This window comes from Cheilinus undulatus, linkage group 11 (assembly GCF_018320785.1).
Source record: "Cheilinus undulatus linkage group 11, ASM1832078v1, whole genome shotgun sequence".
Lineage (NCBI taxonomy): Eukaryota > Metazoa > Chordata > Actinopteri > Labriformes > Labridae > Cheilinus > Cheilinus undulatus.
In genome coordinates this window covers 39983053-40004814 of record NC_054875.1, presented here as the reverse complement: position 1 = coordinate 40004814, position 21762 = coordinate 39983053, and the positions used below count along the sequence as shown (strand labels likewise).

General features: G+C 38.8%; 1 protein-coding gene across 1 annotated transcript; it reads right to left on the bottom strand.

The window, feature by feature from the left end:
* Positions 1–1960: 1960 nt before the first annotated feature.
* Positions 1961–21611, bottom strand: racgap1 (Rac GTPase activating protein 1). The gene is made up of 17 exons (XM_041798443.1): positions 21471–21611; positions 21003–21100; positions 20683–20885; positions 18975–19117; positions 18053–18122; positions 17893–17946; positions 17708–17785; positions 15359–15476; positions 14937–15079; positions 14446–14610; positions 14250–14345; positions 11744–11942; positions 11262–11367; positions 8542–8674; positions 3499–3625; positions 3305–3404; positions 1961–3032 (listed from the first exon to the last, which is right to left on the bottom strand). The coding sequence occupies exons 2-17, from the start codon at positions 21085–21087 to the stop codon at positions 2957–2959; spliced, it is 1896 nt and encodes a 631-aa protein (XP_041654377.1). The 5' UTR covers positions 21088–21100; positions 21471–21611; the 3' UTR covers positions 1961–2956.
* Between the last annotated feature and the right edge of the window lie 151 nt (positions 21612–21762).

Here is a 21762-nt window from a genome sequence, read left to right as displayed (position 1 = left end):
CCGTTAAGAGGGGTTTTCTTCAAATTTTGCATAAAGGCCCGCTGTGACTCAAGGATGAACTGATGGGGTTCAAGTCATTGGGCCTTTAGGTTAGTACTTGCTTATGGACAAGATATCCTTAGAATATTGTCAGGGATTTTCAGTGAACTCCACCTAAATTTACACTCTAATCCAAGTATAAGATTTAGGGGCAAAAGCTCATGGGTAAAGTTAACTGGGCCTCATGTTCATCCTTTACTTCTTAAATTTCCTAAATTCTTTGAAGGATTTTCTTAAAACTAGCAAAATATCTTAAGGAGAGGGGTTTTCTTCAAACATTTCATTAATGTCTACTCTGACTAAAGCGTAAACTGGTCAGACTTTGAAAGTCTAACCTCATAGGTCAATGTCACAGGCCTCATGTCCATCTCTTGCCTTTAAGCAAGATCTCAAGGAAACAGGGATTTTCCTCAAACTTTGCACAAATGTCCAACCGACCAAGGATAAACAGACTGGATTTTGGAGGTCTTAGCTCATGGGACAATGTCAATGGGCCTCATGTTCATCCCTTACTTTTAAGCAAGATCTTAAAGACTGAGATTTTCTTCAAAATTTGTACAAATGTCCATTACAACACAAGGTTGAACTGATTTTAGAGCTCTAAGCTCATGAGCCAATGTCATTGGGCATCATGTTCATCCCTTGTTTTTTAGCAAGATATTTCAAGAAGACATTAGGGGATTAACTTCTTACTTTCAAAAAACCCCTCCTTCATAAACTCAGATTTTTGAGGTCTTGGGTCAAATTTCAAGGTAACTTGGCCTCATGTTCATCCCTTGAGGTTGGAAGCTATGTCTAAAGATTGATTTAATGGATTTTCACTTTAGTTTGTATAATTGTCAGCTCTGACTCAAGGATAACCCAATGAGATTTTGGAGGTTGTTGGTTTAAGTTCAAGGTTACAGGGCTTCATGATCATCATTTTCTTGTGAATAACAAATCTCACCATTACTTCGAAGAATTTTCTTTAACTTTTGCACAAATACCCACTCTGACTTAAGGATCACCCGATTGTTTTTTGTAAGTCTTTGCTCATGGATTCATATCCCTTGGCCTCATGTTCATCCGTTGTTTTCAAAAGGAATACTAGAAAAAAGCCACGATTTTCTTCAAGAGTTGCACAAATATCCACTATGACTCAGTATTAACTGTTTAGACAGTGTCTTTGGCTTCATGTTCATCCCACAGTTGTGAGCAAAGTATTTTAGCAAGTCTTCATAGGATTGTCTTCAAACTTTACACAAATATTCACTTTGACTCAGTTAAGAATTGATTACATTTTGAAGGTCTTTAGTTAAATATCAAGTTCACTTGGCCTCATGTTCATCACTCATATTTAAAAGCAATGTTTAAAGGTTACTTTTATGAATTTGCAGTTTTTTGTCCAAAAGCCACATCTTACTCAAGGATGAACTGATAAGGGGGTCTTTGCTAAAGGGTCAAAGTTATGGGGCCTCATGTTCATCTCTTGCTTTAGAGCAGGATATAGAAAAAAAAAGACAGGGATTATCTTCAGATGTTGCAGAAAAATCCACTCTGACTTGAAGATGAACCGTTTAGATTTTAGAGGTCTTAGCTCAGGGGTCAAGGTTTTGGGCCTCATCACGTATTTGTGAGATAACTTAAGACCACCCTGAGGGATTTTCTTTGCAGAAATATCCACTTTAATTTGAGTATTTATTATTTAGGGTTTAGAGCTTCAAAGTCCAAGTTGAAAACCACTCCAGTCTGTCTTGACCTATAATGTAGTAGCTCCATGCCCTACATCTATATTATACAAGTAATACTTTTAAAATCATACATTAGAAGTGTTATGGTGTTATAGTGCATAACTCAAACACCCTTTGAACCTAGGATGCCTTTAGCTTCAATAGCAGGGAGATGGCGCTAAGACTGAACAGAAGGACGACAGACACTAATGTTGGAGTAGGAAATGTATTTTTATAATTTACATGAATTTCAAAGTGTATAGTAGTGTACAAAATTAATGCTAAATGCTATCAAATAATGAAGCAGTAACTGAAGTCACCAATCTTCTAATTTAATTGCCTTTTTGCAATGGCATTACTTCAAAGGATCCTCCCAAAGTACAAACATTAGAGCTATAACACTGAGATCATTTCCCTCATTGAAAGATAATAGCCTGACACAAAGCAGTGAATAGTTTTCCTAATGATTGTTGGCAGAGTTTGGTACACAGGGGAAAGAAAAGATTTGCAAGATCACCAAAACCATTAAAACTTTACAAGCTTGCAGAGGATGGCAAATAAGATCTTGCAGATGGTAAACAGCTGCCATAAAGGTCTTAAAACTTCTATTTCTAGATTACAGATTGAGAATAGAGTTTAAGGAGTTTTAAATATTTACATCACAAGGAGTAGGAGTGGTGGAATCAAAACAGAAATGAAATGAAAAGCAAACAACTAAAAGGATTATATTACACAATCACACATTCAGTTACACACTTCAATGAAATGCCAAAGAATCAATTTTTCAACTTCTGAGTGACACATGAGTTGAAAAATTGTCTAAAGAAATGATTAAATTTGAGCATCAAGTCACAATAAAACTAAACATATTTTAACCTATGCACACATTCTTCAAAAAAGGTCCCTATGAAGAACATTTTCACCCGTTTTGAGGCAAAATGAGAAAGACAAAAGCTTTGTCTCTACAGACATGTGTATGCATAGTTCAGAAAAGCACCTATACGGTTAAAAAATCTTCCACAAACACATAAAATAAGCAAAATACAACTCTTAGGATTGTGACATTAAAACGGTTATAGGACGGAAGACTAAAAATGAGGTTTTTAAATCTATTGTCAAAGCAGTACCATGTTATGTGTTATGATATAATGGTTAAATAGATGTTATAGCGGTATGATAAAGGGTTATATATATATAACTGCTTTGGTTCATTTCAGGAGTGGAGATGAAAAGAATTTGCCATGGCTCGGAAATCCAACTGCAGATTTGCTTTTGCTCCCAAATCTGCAAGAAAAGAGAGCACATAATGACATTTACTGGAATTAGGAGTCAATAAAAGAGAGTCAATGAGACATAATGAGATATTGTGCAGAAGATTAGCTCTATAGAAAGATGTTCTAAGGAGTCAGCTTTTCTCTTGATGTGTAAAAACACACATTATAGCTGGAACATTTGAATCAGCATTACAGAACTTCTAGAGGCGATTAATCAGAAGAGCATTGATTGTGAGATTGTCAGTATAGCAGGGCAGGATTGGTTTGAACTCATGTGCTTACCTCGGTGTCAGAGTGGACTTCATGCGCTGAGACAAGGAGCTGGAGGAGGGGGTTTTATTGAGCTGGTGCTCTGGAGTGGTCAGAGGTCCCAGCATGCTCACTGCAACAACAGCACAAACATTACAATGAAATATCCACCAGCAAACAGCAGTGTAAATACAAAAAAAGCACTGCAGGACAACAGTTTGCTTTACTTCTCTCAGGGGTGGCGTAGCAGTTTGCGTTCTCGATGATCAGGTGGTCCAGGTTGGGCTGTTCGCTTTTCGCCATCACAAACTGGCTCCAGTAATCCGCTGGCAGAGCCAACAGACGCTCCACGACCTGGACGGAAATACGGGATTCATAAAAATGCAAAAGATCAGGTCTGTTTCAGCGTGTTGCCTCATCCTGCCTCTAAAGTGCAGGGCTGTTTATGCAGATGGCCGTGGCGAGACAGAGGGGAATTACTGAGAGACCACAGTGCTGGGATGATGCTCTGAAGCGAAGAAAGAAATATTTCTGGAGGAGTTTAAGAGTTCTGGTTGGTTAGTCTAACAAGGAGTTCTAATTTTTAGGCTACAGCGTGATGAGGACTACTGATGAGCAATTATTTTTTGTGCTTTTTGCCTTCATTTATCAGGAAACCTATAGAGAGACAGGAAATATAGGGAGGGAGAGCGGGGGAAGATATCCACAAACAGCGCCAGAAACAGGACTCAAACTAGGAACCAGTGCACTGAGGACTTCAGGCTCTGTACATGGTTGCCTACTCTGGCAACTGAGCTAAACCAGCGCCCACTGACTGACATTGTGTTGCATCGCAGAGCATTGCACTCACTGTCCAATCAGGCTGAAGAATCTAGAAAAACTTTTAATTGCGATCATTTTGACTCAAATTGCAATTTACACAAAAATCAATTATCAGTCAGATTTCTGGCATAAGGTGAATGGCATAAACTCTGATGAAAAGACATGTATTAAACTGGTATTTTGACACACATTTTAGGTCAAAGAAATATTGCACATCCTGCAATTTGAAAATTGTGGTAGGATATATTTCGGTTACCCCTAAATTTAGATTAATTGTCCGGGCTTACTTTCCATGCTGCATCTATTTCAACTTAAATCTCTACTGCTTTTATTTTGAATACAAATATAAGTGTGGTTCTTTATATTGAGTTTGTAACAGGGCTATGGATATTACTGATGCATAGCCATCTCCACTTTGTAAAGCAAGCTGACAAGCTCTGCTGCGTGAGGAAAGTGGAAGAAAATCAAGGAAACATTCCCATCAGACAGTCTTGATGCCTTGCTAGCTACCTCTCTCCTTGTTCCATGCCCATCTCAACACAGTGACAGAAGGAAATAGGAATTGGGCAAATGGGGAAAAAGGTCCCGCAGCATCACGCTGTATTATTCTGTCAGTATACCACAGTAGGAATCAATGTTATCAAGCTGATTCTGTCAGAGACGCTTTCTCTCATGAGTAGTTAGGACGCACTGTTAGTGCATGTCCATAAGATCCTGGTTGGCAGCAGTGTAGAACTGAATTTCCTCTTGAAGGATTAATACGGGATATCTTCTTTTAAATGAGAAAAAATGGGGGAATTTAGACATATTTTTATTCTTACAAGAGCATCAGAAAAAGATGAAAATGTAACAGAAATGGAGATAAAAAAAGGACATCTATAAGGCATATAAATAATAGGTGAATATAAGTATAAACAACTATAAGACATTAATTTCAAAATATATCACAACCTAATCTAGACCTCAGCCTCTCATTACAGCTGTAAATAAAATCCATTTGCCAAATTTGCATTTCACCAGCACACAAATATCCCCAAACATCGACCATCACCCACTGAGTGTTGCTGAAACACTCATCAACGCTCTTATCACTTCCCGTCTGGAGTCCCACTCTGTGTGCCCAGCAGAGCCCTGGACTGGCTCCAGTATATGCAGAACTCAGCTGCCAGGGTTCTCACCCACACCAAGCCCCAGCAGCATATCAGCCCCTTTCTCAGCCAGCTACACTGGCTCCCACTCAAGTCTCACATCACATAAAAAAATCCTCCTCCTCAACCACAAATCACTGCACGCCCTCCCCAGTACCCCTCACACCTCCCCTAACCCTTTACTCAATCTGGGAATCCTTGGACACTAGTCTGCTCTCTACTTCCCACACCAACTGGCAGACTGCAGGGTCATAGTCTTCAGTGCTGCAGCCCCCACCCTCTGGAAGTACCTCCTGGGCGAGATTATCAACACTTTATCTTTGGACATAGATAAAAACCCGCATCTTCAACTCAGCTGGAAGTTAAACATAGCTAGGATTCTCTCTTATTTATTCATTTTTTATGTTCTTTGGTTTTACATTACTGTAAAGAACCCCTGGGTACCTACAAAGGCACTGTATTAATCCAAGCCAAAGATGTCTCATCTGCAAATATTGAAAAAAACTTAACATGAACATGCATCATAATCTTTGATATTTTCATTATATCTAATCCCATGATAGCGGGGATTTTTTTCAACAGTATCCATTCATCAAACATTACTCACACAGCCCTAAATAACTTCTCTACATTGTTTCTGTCTCTATTGGAGGGGGACCCTCCCATTCCTCTGTTAAACTCAAACCACATCCTCCTTACAGATGAGAAGTTCACTGAAAAGCCATGCAGTCATGTACTTAAGAATTACAGATTTTCCATTTAGACACTCAATCTGTTTATACAATGCATTAACAGAGAGTTACAGTATATGGACAAAAGTATTCAGCTGTCTGACCATTACGACAACAGAGACAGTAAGGAAAATGTATTCAAATACATGCGCTTTAATATGGAGTTGGCCCCTTTTGCAGCTATAACAGCCTCCACTCCTCTTGGAAGGCTTTCCACAAATTTTGGAGTGTTTCTGTGGGACTTTGTGCCCATTCATTCTGTAGAGCATTTATGGGGTCAGGTACTGATGTTGGATGAGAAGGCCTGGCTTATAATCCCTGTTCCAGTTTATCCCAGAGGTGCTTGATGGGGTTGAGGTCAGGTTCTTCCACACTGATCTCATCAAATCACGTCTTTCAAGTCTTTGCTTTGTGCTCTGGGGCACAGTCATGTTGGAATAGAAAAAGGCAAACCGTTGCCTCAAATTTGGAATCATAGCATTGTCTAAAATGTCCTGGTATGCTGCAGCATTAAGATTGTCCTTCACTGGAGATAAGAGACCTAGCCTGTTTTTTTTTTGTTTGTTTTTTACGTTTTTACCTGCTCTTCCACTTCATGGCTGAGTTGCTGTTGCTCCTTAACGCTTCAACCTTCTGATATCTCTTACAGTTGTCTGTGTAATATCCAGCAGGGAAGAAATTTCACAAACTGTCTTATTGCAAAGGAGGCATCCATCACAGTACCACGGTTGAAGTCACTGAGCTCTTCATAGCAGTCCATTTGTATCACAAACGTCTGCAAATGCAGACTGCATGACAAGGTGCTTGATTTGATACACCTGAGATAACAGGTTTGAAACACCTGAATTCAGTAATTAACAGGTGTAGAGAAATACTTGTGTCCATATAGTGTATATCACTTGTTTTGGCCTTGGGATGCTGCATGGTGGCACAGAGGTTAGCGCTGTTGCCTTACAGCAAGAAGGTTCCTGGTTTGCTTTCTGGTCAGGGTCTTTCTGTGCAGAGTTTGCATGAGTGGGTTTGTTCCAAGTACTCCAGCTCTCACACCACCAAAGACATGCTTGTTAGGTTAATTGGGGACTCTAAATTGGCCGTAGGTGTGAGCCTGCCTGGTTGTCTGTCAACCCAGAGACTGACTGGCGTCTAGTCCAGGGTGTACCCCGTCTCTCGCCTACTAACAGCTGGGATAGGCTCCAGCCTCCCTGCAACGCCAAATAGGATAAGCAGTATAGAAGATGGATGCATTCTGATGCCAAGTGGTAATCCTTAATGCTTTGTGTGGCTGCACTTCAATGCATAATGAAAACGGTTTGTTATTTAATCTCTTAGACTTCATACTGAGGAGGTCTGCCTTCATCCGGTTGTGTGGACACACCATGTGTTGGCACACATCAAAGACTGCTCTGTCAACAGACAAGATCTGCTTTATTCTGCTAGTACACAAAAAAGCATGGCTTTAGTTTTTTAAAAACAGACTTTTTGCTCAGTCTAATAACAACAGCCAGTCTACAGCTCTTTATTTGGTACCATTTTGCCTTTAATCTCTTTAAAATAACAAAAATATCTTTCAAGAAAGAGCTCCAGTCACTCACAAAAAGTGCAAACATTTGGAACTGGCTCGCCTGTGAATTACCCATCACGACTCCCCCACAACCTGTCATCTTGGAAGGAGATGTCATTTACATTTAGCCAGTACCCTACGAGATTTACTTGATAAAAAGTACATCACTGTATCCTTTAAAAGCATGTGTATGACACCACAAAGGAGAAAAGCCGTTAAAGAGGCACTGCTAGCCTCTTAGCTCAAGTCTTCTGTATTTTCTCCATTCATTCTTACTGCCAGCAGCTTCACTGCAACAACATGTAGGGAAAACATATTAGCAGTTGTTTGCATAAGGGCAAGTGAGATCTGCTATTCACTTGATATCTGAATACTCAAAATGCTTTGGGCCTTAGATTATCCTTCATTTAGAAGAAATGTTACTTGGTTATCATAATGACAACACACACATCAGCAAGCACAAGCACACTGAGTTTAACTAGCACTGTCAAAAATACAGGTCTATTTAGACACACCACTGATACTGCAAAAAGCTGCACTCCAAGCACAATCTAAAGCACACCACTGTTATTGTGATGGAGTCAAAGGAAATGCAGTAAATTCACTGAGGTAAACACTGACAGCAAACAAAAACATGACTACAACCAAACACAATAATGCCACTTTCTGCCTTTTATGGTTGTGACATGGAGTAATAGAGAAAACACAGAGTGATGTTTGATAAAAAGCAGCAGATGACGCACTGCTCTTAAGACTTCTCAGAAACTGTGACTAACTCTTTTTAGGATGACATCAGATGGTTGTCGCTGCAGGCAAAAATGTAATCCCTAACTGGATTCTTTATCCAAACAAAGAAAGCTTGTTTGGCTGCTCTTATGCTGCATTCAGAACTGCAGCCCTGTTGTATTAAACCCAGTATTTCATCATCAGTAACAAGAGTTATACGACTAATAAACCACTCACTAACTAAATTTGCAATAATGGATGTTCAGACTTGTTCAGGCTTACCTTAGGTTGTCTTTTGGTGTCCTGCAGGATTGTCATGGGGTCCGGGTTTGGAATTGCATGACCCACAATAGTAGGACCAAACACTCGAGCCAAGTTACTGATGTCCATCTTAGTGTCCAAACTGTCAGCAACTCTGAAAGAGAAACAGATCTGATCAGTCTTTTGATTAATGGGGTTAAAAAGTATTAAAATTATTAATTTATAACTAATTCTCCTTTTGTGAGTACATTTCCTTTGAACATCCTTGCTCCTTTCTGTTACCCTGTATTTGGTACTGTAATATTGAGCAGTCTGGCTGCAGGGTTTCCTTTAGATTAATAAAATTTAATCTTGTTCTACCTTTAGAAAACATCAAAGTGCTTGAGTATGATGATATTAAACTAGGTGAGTTGTATCAGTCATCAAATATCTTTATTCAAGGCGGCATTCTTTTACAAATCTGGCCATGAGTTAATTTTTTGGCTGAGACTGCAAAGAGAAAAGTGCAATGATGCTGGATGTTATCTAGATTTAAAAGTGCAATTATGCATGTGAGGACATCAATAGCATATGTTCATGTTTTTGTACTTAGTGGCAGTTTTTTTTTTCTTGAATCAGAAATCCTAAAAATGACATCTTTAAGTATTTCTATTAGGCCTGCACAAAATACATGTATATTTTTATAACACGGGTTTTTACAATAATTACATAGAAATAAATAATAAAAATATGCAAACAAGAACGGCTTTCTCACTCGGCATGTGTACATTTAACACAAGCTTTGTCTGTCTGTTCAAATTCAAGCGCATTCAAGGTGGGTTTTTCAAGATTTTCTGCAACTTACAGCTTTTTACCAAGCAGTTGCAACCAGCTGCACATGTTATATAAAGACTCTCTGACTTATTTTAAATCTTTATTAGAAAGACATTCAGCTTGATAGCTAATCACCATGAGAGAGACATTACAATCAGAAATGCCCAGTATCATCTGCAAAATATCTGATATTAACTTTTAATTGTTATTTTCAGTCACTCATTCAAACACTTTATTTCTATTGCTAGATAACTTACTGCTTGTAAATGTTCAAACCTTTTACTTAATTCTTACTACATAGTTTGTAATGTTTATTTACAGTGTAGTTATTCTTCTGCTGCTTTACCTGTTGATTAATGCTGCTGTAACACCAAAACTTCTCATTATGGGATCAATAAATTACACCTATCCATCTTTCTATTTATTAAAAAGGCAACTATTGGTATCAGCAGATATGAAAATATCTGCAGATATTTACAACCAATTTATTGGCTGAAAATATTGGTGGCATGTTACTAAAATTTGCAGATTCAGAAAATCAAAAATGAAATCTCATTCTTTTACATGTACAATTTGAGGCACTTTCAAGACCAAAATCCAATAATTTTTCAATCCCAGACACAAAATCAAAATTGAAGCATTTAATAAAATGTCAAGTAACAATATTAACCTCGTTTACATGCTCTCAGATGACACAGCTCCCCTTAGAGATGACACAAACTGAGTACAATGTCTACTTATACAGCTCGATTTATTTCGGATTAATGAGAAACATACACTAGAGTGCAAGTTTTAGGTATGTGGGGTTCTAAGGATTTATCATGGGCTTTGTACATCAGGCATTTTCAGGGCTGGTTTTACACCCTCTGCAGTTATCAGGCCCTTGGGACATCCACAGCACAACCAGGGACTCGTGGCAACCCTATTACCTGCCTGGGCGGTACCCTAAGCCATGCTTACTCGCTACATACACACCTTACTCTGTCGTGAACTTGCTTTTATTTTCAGCAGATTATTTTCCCATGCCACTGGTAATATGCAAGGACATCTAGAGGACTACCCAGGTTGTGTCAATCCTCCTTCCTGTCTGATGGTACCCTCAGTTGGGCTTACTCTCCACATCTACGCCTTATTTCAGCCTCAGTTTTGGCTCAAACATGCCTAAAAGTTCTACACAGTACTGTATGCTACATAGCTGTAGCTAAAACTAATATTGACTCTTTAGTATAAGAGCATCTATCAAACTTCATGTTCATAATTTAGAAAGAATAGTATTGCCCATGATATTATTTCCTCAGTGTGAGCCTCACATTAAATACATTCAAAGTCCAAATAATCAGTCTATGACTGTAAGATCCAAATGTTAATTGCTTTTACAGCTATAGAAACTCACTGTATTTATTTGGAAAAAAACTCGTGTTTTTTAAACATCCTAATATATGTCAGAGAAAGAAAAGATATTCCACTGTATTTTTTTTTCAATATTGCTCAACCTTAAGTCCATGAAATCAATTTAATTTGAACTCTAGCACTGTAGTATGTATTGTTCTGCAGGATTATTGCCAATACACAGTACCAGTGTGTACAAAATTCAATTTACAGTTCTTCAAATGTATCTCAGGCTCAAGAAGCTGTTTTTTTTCTGTTGAACATGATCAAATTTAATGGGATGAACTTGGGTTGTTTATTAAAAGAAATATTGCCTGGAGCACTTTAATCCAATTAAATGTAGAAAATTCAGAAAAACGTTGAAAAGGTCAGAAGAAGAGAGGGGAAAGACTTCTGTGAATTTCAGAAATCCCAACATAGATGCAGGCGCATGAAAGGCATCAAAGCTAAGTATTTTATCTAATAAGGCAGCAGAGAGATATTCAGAGGTCATGTATGTTTATACTGGCATCATATTTACAGGAGAGTTAGTAGCTCACCTCTGCAGGTGAAGGACGAGGAAAGCCAAAGTGTCTCTGTTGGCCAGTGGCAGGTCACTGATGGTTTGGTACATCAGAGCGATGCTGTTGTCGTCGTCAGAAACCTCTGAGAGGGAACAAAGAAAGCAATTTCATCAGCAGAGAGCGAGAAACGAGGGGCTGTTGGAATTTAATGAACAACTTGAAGGAAAATGTATCTGACTCTGGTGACAAATAAATACAGAAAAAGGCCAACAAACTGAGCTCTTTTTTTGTTGTTCCACTTTCTGTCTTTTGAGTCACTGCTCAGAACAAATTGCAGAAACAAAATAGAGGAGACACTTGTGAACTCACATTTAAAGGCTCTGCTGGGTAAATTTCTGCAGTCCATAAACAAGTAAGGGTACGTTCCAGTTGTTTAAACAATTTGTGTTTTTTGTTGCTTTTTCTCTACGGAGCCATTCACATCTGAAACAGCAGCTACATAAAACACAAACACAAACCTGCGGCTTCCATAAAAGGACGGTTGAGGCGGAAGGTGAGAAGAGGCTCTTTCAGGTTCCTCAGGAAGTCTTTGAGGAGGCCGGTGATGGCGTGGATATCGTCCACCTTGCTGAGCACAGGGACTGTTTTACTGCGGAGAAACTTTTCCTTCAGCTCCTTCACTGTGCGATCAACACCAGAGAGACGGTATAGACCAGCCTGACAGGGAAGAAACACAAATATTCAACAATTTGATTGAATACCCAGCCTTAGTATTCAAGCAGTATATGTTATTAACGATAAAAAATACCAAGTACTGTGTGGTATCTAAGCAGGTCAGTGCCGTTTGTTTGTACTAGTATGTATCAAAGCTAATAAATTAGGGATCATAACAGTCCTTGACCTGGTATGCATAGACCTTTTCACTACTCCATGGCATGTTATTTATTTCACATCTATCTGGGCAAAACTAAACTAAGAGTGTGATTGGACAAATGTTCAATCTGTTATATTCATTATGGCCAATCAGAGCAAGCTCAACAAGCCTGTTATCAATGGTCATTATCAGCGGTAAATCTAGCCAGTTGGTAAATCATCCTCTTGGTGAAGCTGGCTGCAAGAAAAGCAACAAATATCTTCACTGGCAGTCATTGTTTACGGGCTTGCAGTCTCTACAACTAAACCACTCAAAGAGCTCAACGGTGTGGTTCTGGAAGTGAAAATCCCATTCATTTTCTCCATCGCGGATTTGATTGTTAGCCATACATTCCAAAATATCCAAGGTACTTAATATGAGCTACCCGAGTGTGAAACGATAGTATATGCTCTTACAGAAGACAACTGTTTACAAGAAATCAACCTCATTTTAAGCAAACTGTTAATTTGAGACCCTAGCTAAAAGACTACAATACCCACAATCCTTGAGTGTCACAGCAACATCTCTGACTGGTGGGGTCTCTAGTTACCATGAACTCGACTACAGAGATAAAAGGCTGTCGACTGTTGATGATGACAATAGATGCCGCCGCAGTATAAAGCAATAAATGCTCAAACTACAACATATTACGACATTCTCATTTTAGATATAATCACCACATTAAATATATGGCAATTTGGTAAGAAAGCTTGAAAAGCTATCATTAACAATGAATAAAATGAACTGCAATGGACTATGGAATGCATAAATCTTTGCTACTTGTAAAGAAATAAGTACACTGTCTTGTACCCTTGCCTTCCTCCCAGTTTTGAATGCCGTTTTTGCGCTGGATCGAATATTTTTATAGTCTACAGTTTGCTGGTGAGACTGGGTTATGCATTAGAAGCACTGTGTAAATGAGTATATGAAATATCTTTGAGTGATCTGAATGGTGAATTTTACTACTGGAACCAGCAAAAACTTCTGCAGGCACTGTTGAGCCCTACAGCTACCGCCTCTTTCTCTTCAAACACCAATTGGTTTAGGGATGCACTCTATTGGATTTTTGCCGATATGCCAATACTCATTTTAGCCGTTACCAATATTTCAATATGCTTTTCAGACAAGAAATTTCTATCTTTTTGGACACACTTTCAGGTTTGAGGATGACCGAGGAAACAAACTTTAGTCCTTAAAAACATTTTAAAGTTTGAAGAATGAGTATAAATAAAGAAAAAGACCTTGACTGACACAGGTCTGTTGGTTCAGCCTAAAACTCCACTAATTTATTTGTATATATGGACAAAATTGGCAGTCGATATATGCTGAAATACACAGGCAAAATATTGAAGGCAAATATCGACAGAAATTTTGATATCTGCGGATACCGATCTCAGACTGCTAATATCATGCATCTCTGGATCAGTCTGGTCATTCTCTGACTGGGAACAAGCATTTCAGATTGATGCTTTGCATGATGGATCCGCCTCATGACAGACACTGAATCTGGCCAGTCTATCTGCTTTTCAAAGTTAGGGTCCTACAACTCTATACAAAAGTCTCTTATGTCATCTATCCTGCTCCTCAACTTCATACTCTGCCTGATAATTAATCATTTTGAATTTCAGATCATTACATCAAATTGATGCATTACTATGAGATTAATGCTTAAAAGCCATTATTACAGGCTGCAGTCAGCTCTCATAAGCGTCACAGTTTTGTAGGTTAACCATAGAACAACTGCCATAACGCTTTCAGACTTATGGCCCTAAAGATAAGAACACTGTTTGCATAAATTAAAGCAGAAGCTGTAAACTCATCTCATATGAGAAAAGCCAACCTTTTTAGGATGGATGCCATTGCCAAATGGAGAGAAAGGAGCATAACAGAAAGCAACAGAAGGGAGAAACAGCAGCAGAGTCATGCAGGGATCTACTAATTTGAGACAGCAGCAGAGTCACGCAGAGATCCTCATTTTGAGCCAGACCAAACACAAATTTAATCTCCCAGAAACAGACTGTACAATCTGAGTAAAACTCCTTTGTTCCAGTTTAATGGAGATATTAATTTTATGTGATTTCATATAATCATGGCACGAAAAGAGCACTCACCTCATGCAGGCCCCTTTGCTCAATCTCACTGACACAGTGGACAACAAGAGGAGGAATCATGGGAGAGGACTCTGGGACGTAGTCTGCAAGCACACCCTGGAAACATGGGGTTAACTTTAAGTGCTGTGGCAACACTTTACAGATTTGTGTACATTGCACTAGAGAGAAACCCATGTGGGACATTAACGTCACATACCTCTCCGATTTTGACAGGTGTAGCACCCAGGTTGGGGATGCACGGCAGAGGACAACGATCCCGACACTCGGGGTGAGAGACCACCCGGCAGTCTCTGCACTTCAGTGAGAGCTTCCCAAACTTGATCCTCTTCCCACAGGGTACACAAGACTCAGGCTTTATGACCTATAAAAGACAATCAACATGACTGAGGAGGAGGTAAAGATTATCACTTAATAGCTGCTCAGAATAACCAGGAGATAACCCTTTGTTTTGGCCTGTAAACTCAAAGAAATGCTCTGCACAAGTATGAATGCAAAATGAGCAATAAAAAAAATGTTTTTTAATTCTAGTGGCCATAATGTTCAGTGCAATGTGCCAAAATATGCCTATAACAATAAAATGTGTTACAATTTAATTTGCATAGTAGGTGATAACAAATAAATAACCCTCAATGGAAAGACACAAAAGCAAAACAGGGAGCGAAAAGCATCTAATTTGGAGATTCTCACAGTTTTAGAGACAAACTCATGGTGACGGACACCTCCTTGGCTCTGTGGAGTGCTGGGCTGAGCTTTTATCTCGGCGTCAGGGTTGACAGGCTGCTTGAACACATCCTCAGACTGGACAGATTCAGAGTCCCAGTCCATGGCAGCTGAATATAAAAGATTAATAACAGTGTGTCACATACCATGACCATCCTGCAGTAATGGGAGAATAAGCTGTCACATCACTGCTGCTGACTCAAAACATCTCTACAAATAATGAACAGATATTGAAAAGAGTAGGCTGGATTTTATTGTGTCTGCGTCCCAAGAGGGCTCTGTTCAAATTTAAAGCTCTTGGAAATACAATCAGCTGGATGAGAACAAATGGGATCGTTTTACTTAGCTGTGAGAACACCAGCAAAAAGGAAAAACAACAAAGGTCTTACCAGTCTTTCTCCTGCTGCGAGTCCAGTACGGAACAGTCTCTATGGTAGACACAGCCTCGACAGGCCCTCCATTAGGGGGAACAGTCACTGTGGTCTTTGTCACAAGTGTCTCAGCTCCCTGTTACATTGAAAAAAAGTCAGGATAATCACATACAACCATAGATGTAAGAGCTTGTCACAGGTTTGCAACAACAAACTGTAAATGATATATTCATTTTTTAGGGTGTGCTGCAACTACAGAGATTCAGTTGTTGGGAAAGATGTCATTTGTTCTTAGTGGCCCTCTAACAGTCAGTATGTTTACATGTAGTCAGAAAAAGTCAAATTATTGTGTTAGTTCGAATAAAACTTTTAAAATATATGTAAACATGTTAGTTTGACTGAAACTGTAGTAAAGATTTAGGCTTGCCACAGCCAACTCGGTTCAACTGGGGGCTGAAATTGTAGCATTGCTGCTCTTTCATGTGGTTTGCTTTGTTTTCACACTCCACTTGGTTGAAAAACGTCAAGTGCATTTATGGTGCTGTTTTCCCAAAGTACACAGCAATGAAGATGAAAAGAAGATGTAGAAGATGACAAAAATGGCGCATCTATTGGCCAGAACAAAAATCAGAAATTCATCTCCTGCTGCCTTTTTCACCACATAACCAACAGAGCAGCACCAAATTCAGACTGTCTTCAAATTTCTGCTTTTGCAATGGTGTTCATACGTGTTTCACAAGAACGCGCCTAGTATGAGCCGCAAGCAGCGAGCTTTCCAGCGTGTTGTTCCCCAGAGTTTAAATGAGCTTTCACACCACATGCATTCAGAGCATGGCACTGTTAAAATTGTTCAAAAAAGATGTAGAAAACGTCAGTAACATTTGTATAAATAATCCACGTACAGAGAGAAAAATTACTCTCTTTGCTTCACTGCATCACTAAACTCTAAAGAAGGCACTAGCTGATGCCCATAGTACATTTTTAATGTTTCCATCCCCACAGATATAGTTTGGGGCCTTTTGCCTTTATTTGAGAGAGAGGACGGTAGATAAAGCAGGAATCAGGGATGATAGAGTGGGGTGACGTGTTGAAAGAGACACAAGTCGGACTTGAACTCCAGCTGTCCATGTATTTTGGGCGCAATCTAACCATCAAGCCATCTGCGCCCCTTTCCATCTCTTTTTTTAAAGTAGTCCCCAGATGAACAACGGCAGTTTAGGGGATACCTGAAGTGCTCCTATTGTCTCTCTTGTCAAAAATGTTTTGAAGCCGTCCCCATAGCTGCAGTGTCCCACGTTTTTAAATTGTCAAGACCTGAAAATCGTCTCACTGGTGGCCAGTCTAATAGCACATCTGGATAATGCGGTTGATAGGGAGATAACTATTGTTAATACTGCAGAGACAGAAGCGTCTCAGTACTGGCATGACACTTTCAAACAATAGGTCTTCAAGGCAAAAGGTGTAGTGTTTTTGGTGGAGCAGAGCAAAGGGAAGTTGGAACTACAGTTCCCATCGGCCCTTGTGTACCTATCTGGCTTGATCTAACCAGTGCAGTGTTAATTTCGTCGACTAAAACTATGACTAAAAAATGTTCGTTGACAGCCTTTTTTTCCATGACAAAAACTAGACTAAGACTAACCAAAATAGATCTGTGATGACTAAAACTGAGAAAAACTAAGTTTAGTTTTCGTCAATATGACTAAAACAAGACTAAAATGTAATGTAGTTTTCGTCGACTTTAACTTAAAGGGTAGAAATGACTAAAGTGTGACTAAAACTAAAATGCATTTCATTTAAAGACTAAAACTAAGACTAAAATTAAAAATAGCTTCCAAAATTAACACTGGATCTAATGGCACAAAAATGGCAGATGCTACCAGCAGCGAGGGGAAACCGAGTGGCAAAGTTTTTGAGATTGTGGAGGCTCCAGAGACTTTTAAATCTGACATGTGGAAGCATTTTAGTTTCCCGGTGTCATGAAATGAGAAAGGAGAAAAGGTGATGGACAAAAACAACATGCACAACATCACTGTAAGTTAGAGGGTTAACGTTCATTGTACAAAAAGTAAAGCACTGAATATTTACAAATGTCCAGAGCTGTAAAATGTGTCCATGATTTCACTTCTTGCTTAATAAGATCAACAGGAAGAAGTTCCATATTTGCAAGCTCAAAGAGGAGATATTGTATCTACCATAGTGGAGGCGATCTGTTTCAATAAAATGACTCCTCTGCAGTGCACATCTACTGGGACAGGAACAACATTCCAGCTAACTTTCCTGATTGAGCTACAACATTGTTGTAGCTTGAATGTGACCAAACAGGTGTATTAAAACCATGTCTTTAGCCATGACTGTATAAAACCTTACCTGGCCAGAGGTTCTGCCTGTTGATCGAGAGCGTTTGGAGGCCATTGGAGGGCCGTCAACATGGTTTCTTGAGGAGCGCTGAAATCAGAAAATTAGATATAACATCTATACTCCCATGGAATAAGAAGCCATTCCTCCAAAGACAAAATATTTTAAAAGCAGAGTTTCACATGGACCTTACATACCCTTTTCTCTCTTTTCTTGAGTCGCACTGTCCTCACAGTGGAGGAGTCCCAATCCTGTCACACATCAAGCACATATGAATCAGATTTTTTTTTATTTGAAGGGCTCATTCAACTGAGTGTGATCTTTAATTTAAAGATGTTTGAAAAGTGAAATACTTACAAGTGAGTCATCAGTTTTGTCATAGCTGATATCTGACAAGATGGAGGCTGACTCATCTATTGTTGTCAGTCTGTTAGGGACAACAAAACACCCAGATGTTAGGCTGCTCTGTGGTATTTTCAATCACATTTTACATTCTTCTACAACCAAAACATCTTTAAAAATTCTACTATTTGAATTTTTATCCTGTAAAATGGAAATGGAAATGCATTTGGAATTTCAAAAAGGTTAGAAAGTTTTTGGTGCATTCATGTAAAAAAATAATTGGAGATGGTAACAGCTGGAGAAAATGAGCTCTCCAGTTTAAAGTAAGCTTGTAAAAGCAGTTCTGTGTGCACCTGACTCTTAAGTGCGAGATGCTTCCACATGCAAATGTAACTTCACAAACAAGGAAAACAATCAGTAATGCTGTGCTCTGCAGCTCTCCAAATATCTCTGACATTTCACATACTTTAGAATAGTGCTGCACAAATAATCTTACTGCAATGTCAGGATGTGCAAATACATGATTGGATAAAAGGCTGCAATTATTCTTGTAGTCATTAGTGCTTGAAATGTTTAAAAAAATGCCTGCAGAAAGGACTTTAAGCTAAAAGTATCAAGTAATACCAAGTTATTTAGTACTTTTCATTAAGAAGTGCTGTAAAAACTTCAAGTTTTGTATTTATCTGTGCTACTTAACATTTTTATGCATTGAGCCGAGAAAAAGTCACTACAAAACTATCATTATTCTCTTTATGTTCCTTGATAACCAAGCTAGTACACTCGTGATACCATTCACATTATTGTTGTCCAGTATAATCACAGTCGCACATTATTACCAAATTGTGCAGCACTTTTTTAAAATAAGGACTGCGCCCAGCAACAGACAAGAACTTCAACAGTTATTGAAACTTAAAAAGTTGCATGAAAGACTTTCTACCTTCGGCTGGTGTTGATGTTGGCAGCCGGCTGACAGTTTGTGTTCAGGAAGGCCAAAGCGGAGCGCTGCTCTGCACTCAGCTGGATGCTGTTACTGGATCCTTCACTGGTCAGGAGATCCCGAATCAACTGAATCTGACGGTCCTGTATTATATCGATGCAAGCAAAAAAAAATCTTGTTTTATCTTAATGAAATTAAAAAAAAAAGAAAAACTTAAAGCTTTCTATGATAAACTTCCTGTTTGTTCGTCACAAGAATGCTTATAAGTTCCTATAGCCTGACAATTAAAAGCATTTTAACAGAAGGAAGCATACTTATTTTTTGGGCAACAATACAGCACAAGACCATAAACCTATGAAGAGGACAGTAATAACTAGAGATGCACTGGTTGTGAGAATTAGGGACAATACAGATAGTGATGTTTAACATAACAATTTAGGCAATGCAGATGGATTAATCATCACTTCTTACACTTTTGGTGTAAGACTCCTCATGTGCTAATGTTTTTTCTCATGTCTGTCCATAAAAACAGATCAAAGGTTTCACTCAGCCCTAATGAATGGTCATATTTTCAACTTAAGCTGCATAAAAGTTGTTATACCACAATCTAGAAGTACCTACACTATCAACAAGTTCTGCACTTCAGTTAAAGGTTAAAAAGTAGAACTGCATACATTTAGGTTTTAAGGGGAAAAATACAAGGTACAACTGCCCATTTCAGGATATTTTTAATACTCTTTTATTCTGATTTCAAAGCATTTTAAGCCTAAAACCTCTCTAAATTACTCCAAAAAATTTAAAGAACAAAATTTAAGACCACGTAGTCTTTAAGATTTGAATACTTTTTAAAGGCCTTTATTCTGACTAAAAAATATCACATTTAATACTTTTTAAGACTCCACAGACACACAGGCCACTTCTGTTCAGTAAAATGCATCCTGGATATACCAGCTGATACCAGCATAAAACTTACTGGACATTACAGACCGACATTGGTGACTAATACCTGTACATACCAAACTATTTGCAGATGACTTATGTTTTTGTAAACTAGGCCAATATTGATGCATCTCTTATAAAACACTTCAAGCATCGCTGGATCCCTGCTGCCATGAGCACAGGACATTTGCAAGTGAAGGGAAATACACATCATACAGGACACTACCCACTTAGCAAACAGCCGGTTTTCACGCCTTGCTTCAGCCAGATGTCTTTAGTGCATCTGGGCATGTAACAGCGGACAGCTTATATGTATCACCAAGCAGTAAGACTTACTGAGCAGCAGCACTTAAGTTTTGTATATGCAATATGTTTTTATTGTTCTTTCTTATAACGTAATTTATCATTATATTGATTGTGCACTGTGATCTTAATGTATGTAACAAATTGACAGAACTGATCAACTGAACTGAACCACCGTAAGTTGTATTTTTGTGTGAAATCATATCCTGCTTTATTTCAGTTAAATGTACTCAAGAAGAATCTATGCTGTGAAAAATGTATGAAATTCATTTACTTTATCTGATATGTGTCCACAGCAGTGTTTTCAGATATACACCTGGGTAGATAATCTTCAAGCTGATGCTCTTATTTGCTTTTGTAGATCATAAAGAGGCTTCAAAATCAATATCAGTCTGCTTAACACATCCTAAAAGTCATAAATGAAGCTTTAACATGTGAATAGGAGTGACCTTTTGCCCCCACGTACCAACTTCTCACAATCAGCCTCAGCCTTCTGCCTGCGTCTGATCTCCACGTCCACTTGGTTGCGAGCGTGTTTCAGTTTGACCTCCAGGGCTCCCCTCTCCGTCTCTGTTTTGGTGAGAGTCTCTTTGCAAGAGCCCAGCTCTTGCTCTGCCCTCAGCCATCTGCGGCGGCAGTCCTCAAAATTTTGGGCCATCTGGATGAAGTCTGTGAATGAGAAGAGACTAATATAAAAATATGGCAAGCATCTGTGTAGGCGGCCTAAGCATTAGTCTTAAAATGATGAGAAGTAAAAGATAAAACTAGAAGCCACTAATTACTCACTGGGTTCAATGTTCTCATTGAGAAGGTCAACTTGATTCCTCAGCTTATCATATAAGCTCTGGAGACCAAGCACAGCAGTCTCCATGATGGGCTTGACACTGGAAGAATATGAATGAACACTTATTCTACGTTATTGGCTATATTATGCTGGTCTATTGCTGCTGTCAGATTAGCTAACGGTAAAAAGAAAGTGATCCCATCCTCTAACGTCTTAACAACAAAAGAAAAAAACATCAAAGTTGCCCTTAACAACCATTTTTACAGAAATGTCTCAGTTCCCATCGTATTTGGTCCCTAAGAGTCTTTTATTTTACGTCTTAGCTTGTTATACCTCCAGGGACATATCTTTCACATATAAAATCGAGTTGTGTCATAAAAGAACAACATGGCGGTTATATGAATTCAACTGTTGTCGTAAGGTTCTTCTTTGTTTACCTATGTTAGCCAAAAGTAGCATTAGCTACTTACCTTTTCAGAAATGAAGAATTTCTGGGTTGAAAATCCCCTGTATCAGACTGCTTAATCCTTTTCTTTTTCAGGAACCAGCTTGTTGTACCTTTGTCCACATCCTTCCGCTGATACAGCCACAATAAGCGCGTTGTATTTCAAATTTCGCAGTTAGCCAATGAGCGAAGAGGTCTGCCCCGGCGTTACGCCCTATGGTTACGCCTCAGTGACGTAATAATTTCCGGGTAGTTACATTCAAAATAAAACCATTACGAAGGCTGTAGACTCTTTTAAGCAAATAAAGAAGCGAAAG

Bases quoted from the DNA above. Each gene is read 5' to 3' on its own strand.
- racgap1 (XM_041798443.1), bottom strand. From the start codon at position 21,087: ATGGAGACTGCTGTGCTTGGTCTCCAGAGCTTATATGATAAGCTGAGG. The intron at 18,123-18,974 runs GTAGAAAGTCTT...TGTCCCTAACAG, and splicing joins AACATCAACACCAGCCGAAG to ACTGACAACAATAGATGAGT. The intron at 3,033-3,304 runs GTAAGCACATGA...CTTTTCTTGCAG, and splicing joins AAGTCCACTCTGACACCGAG to ATTTGGGAGCAAAAGCAAAT.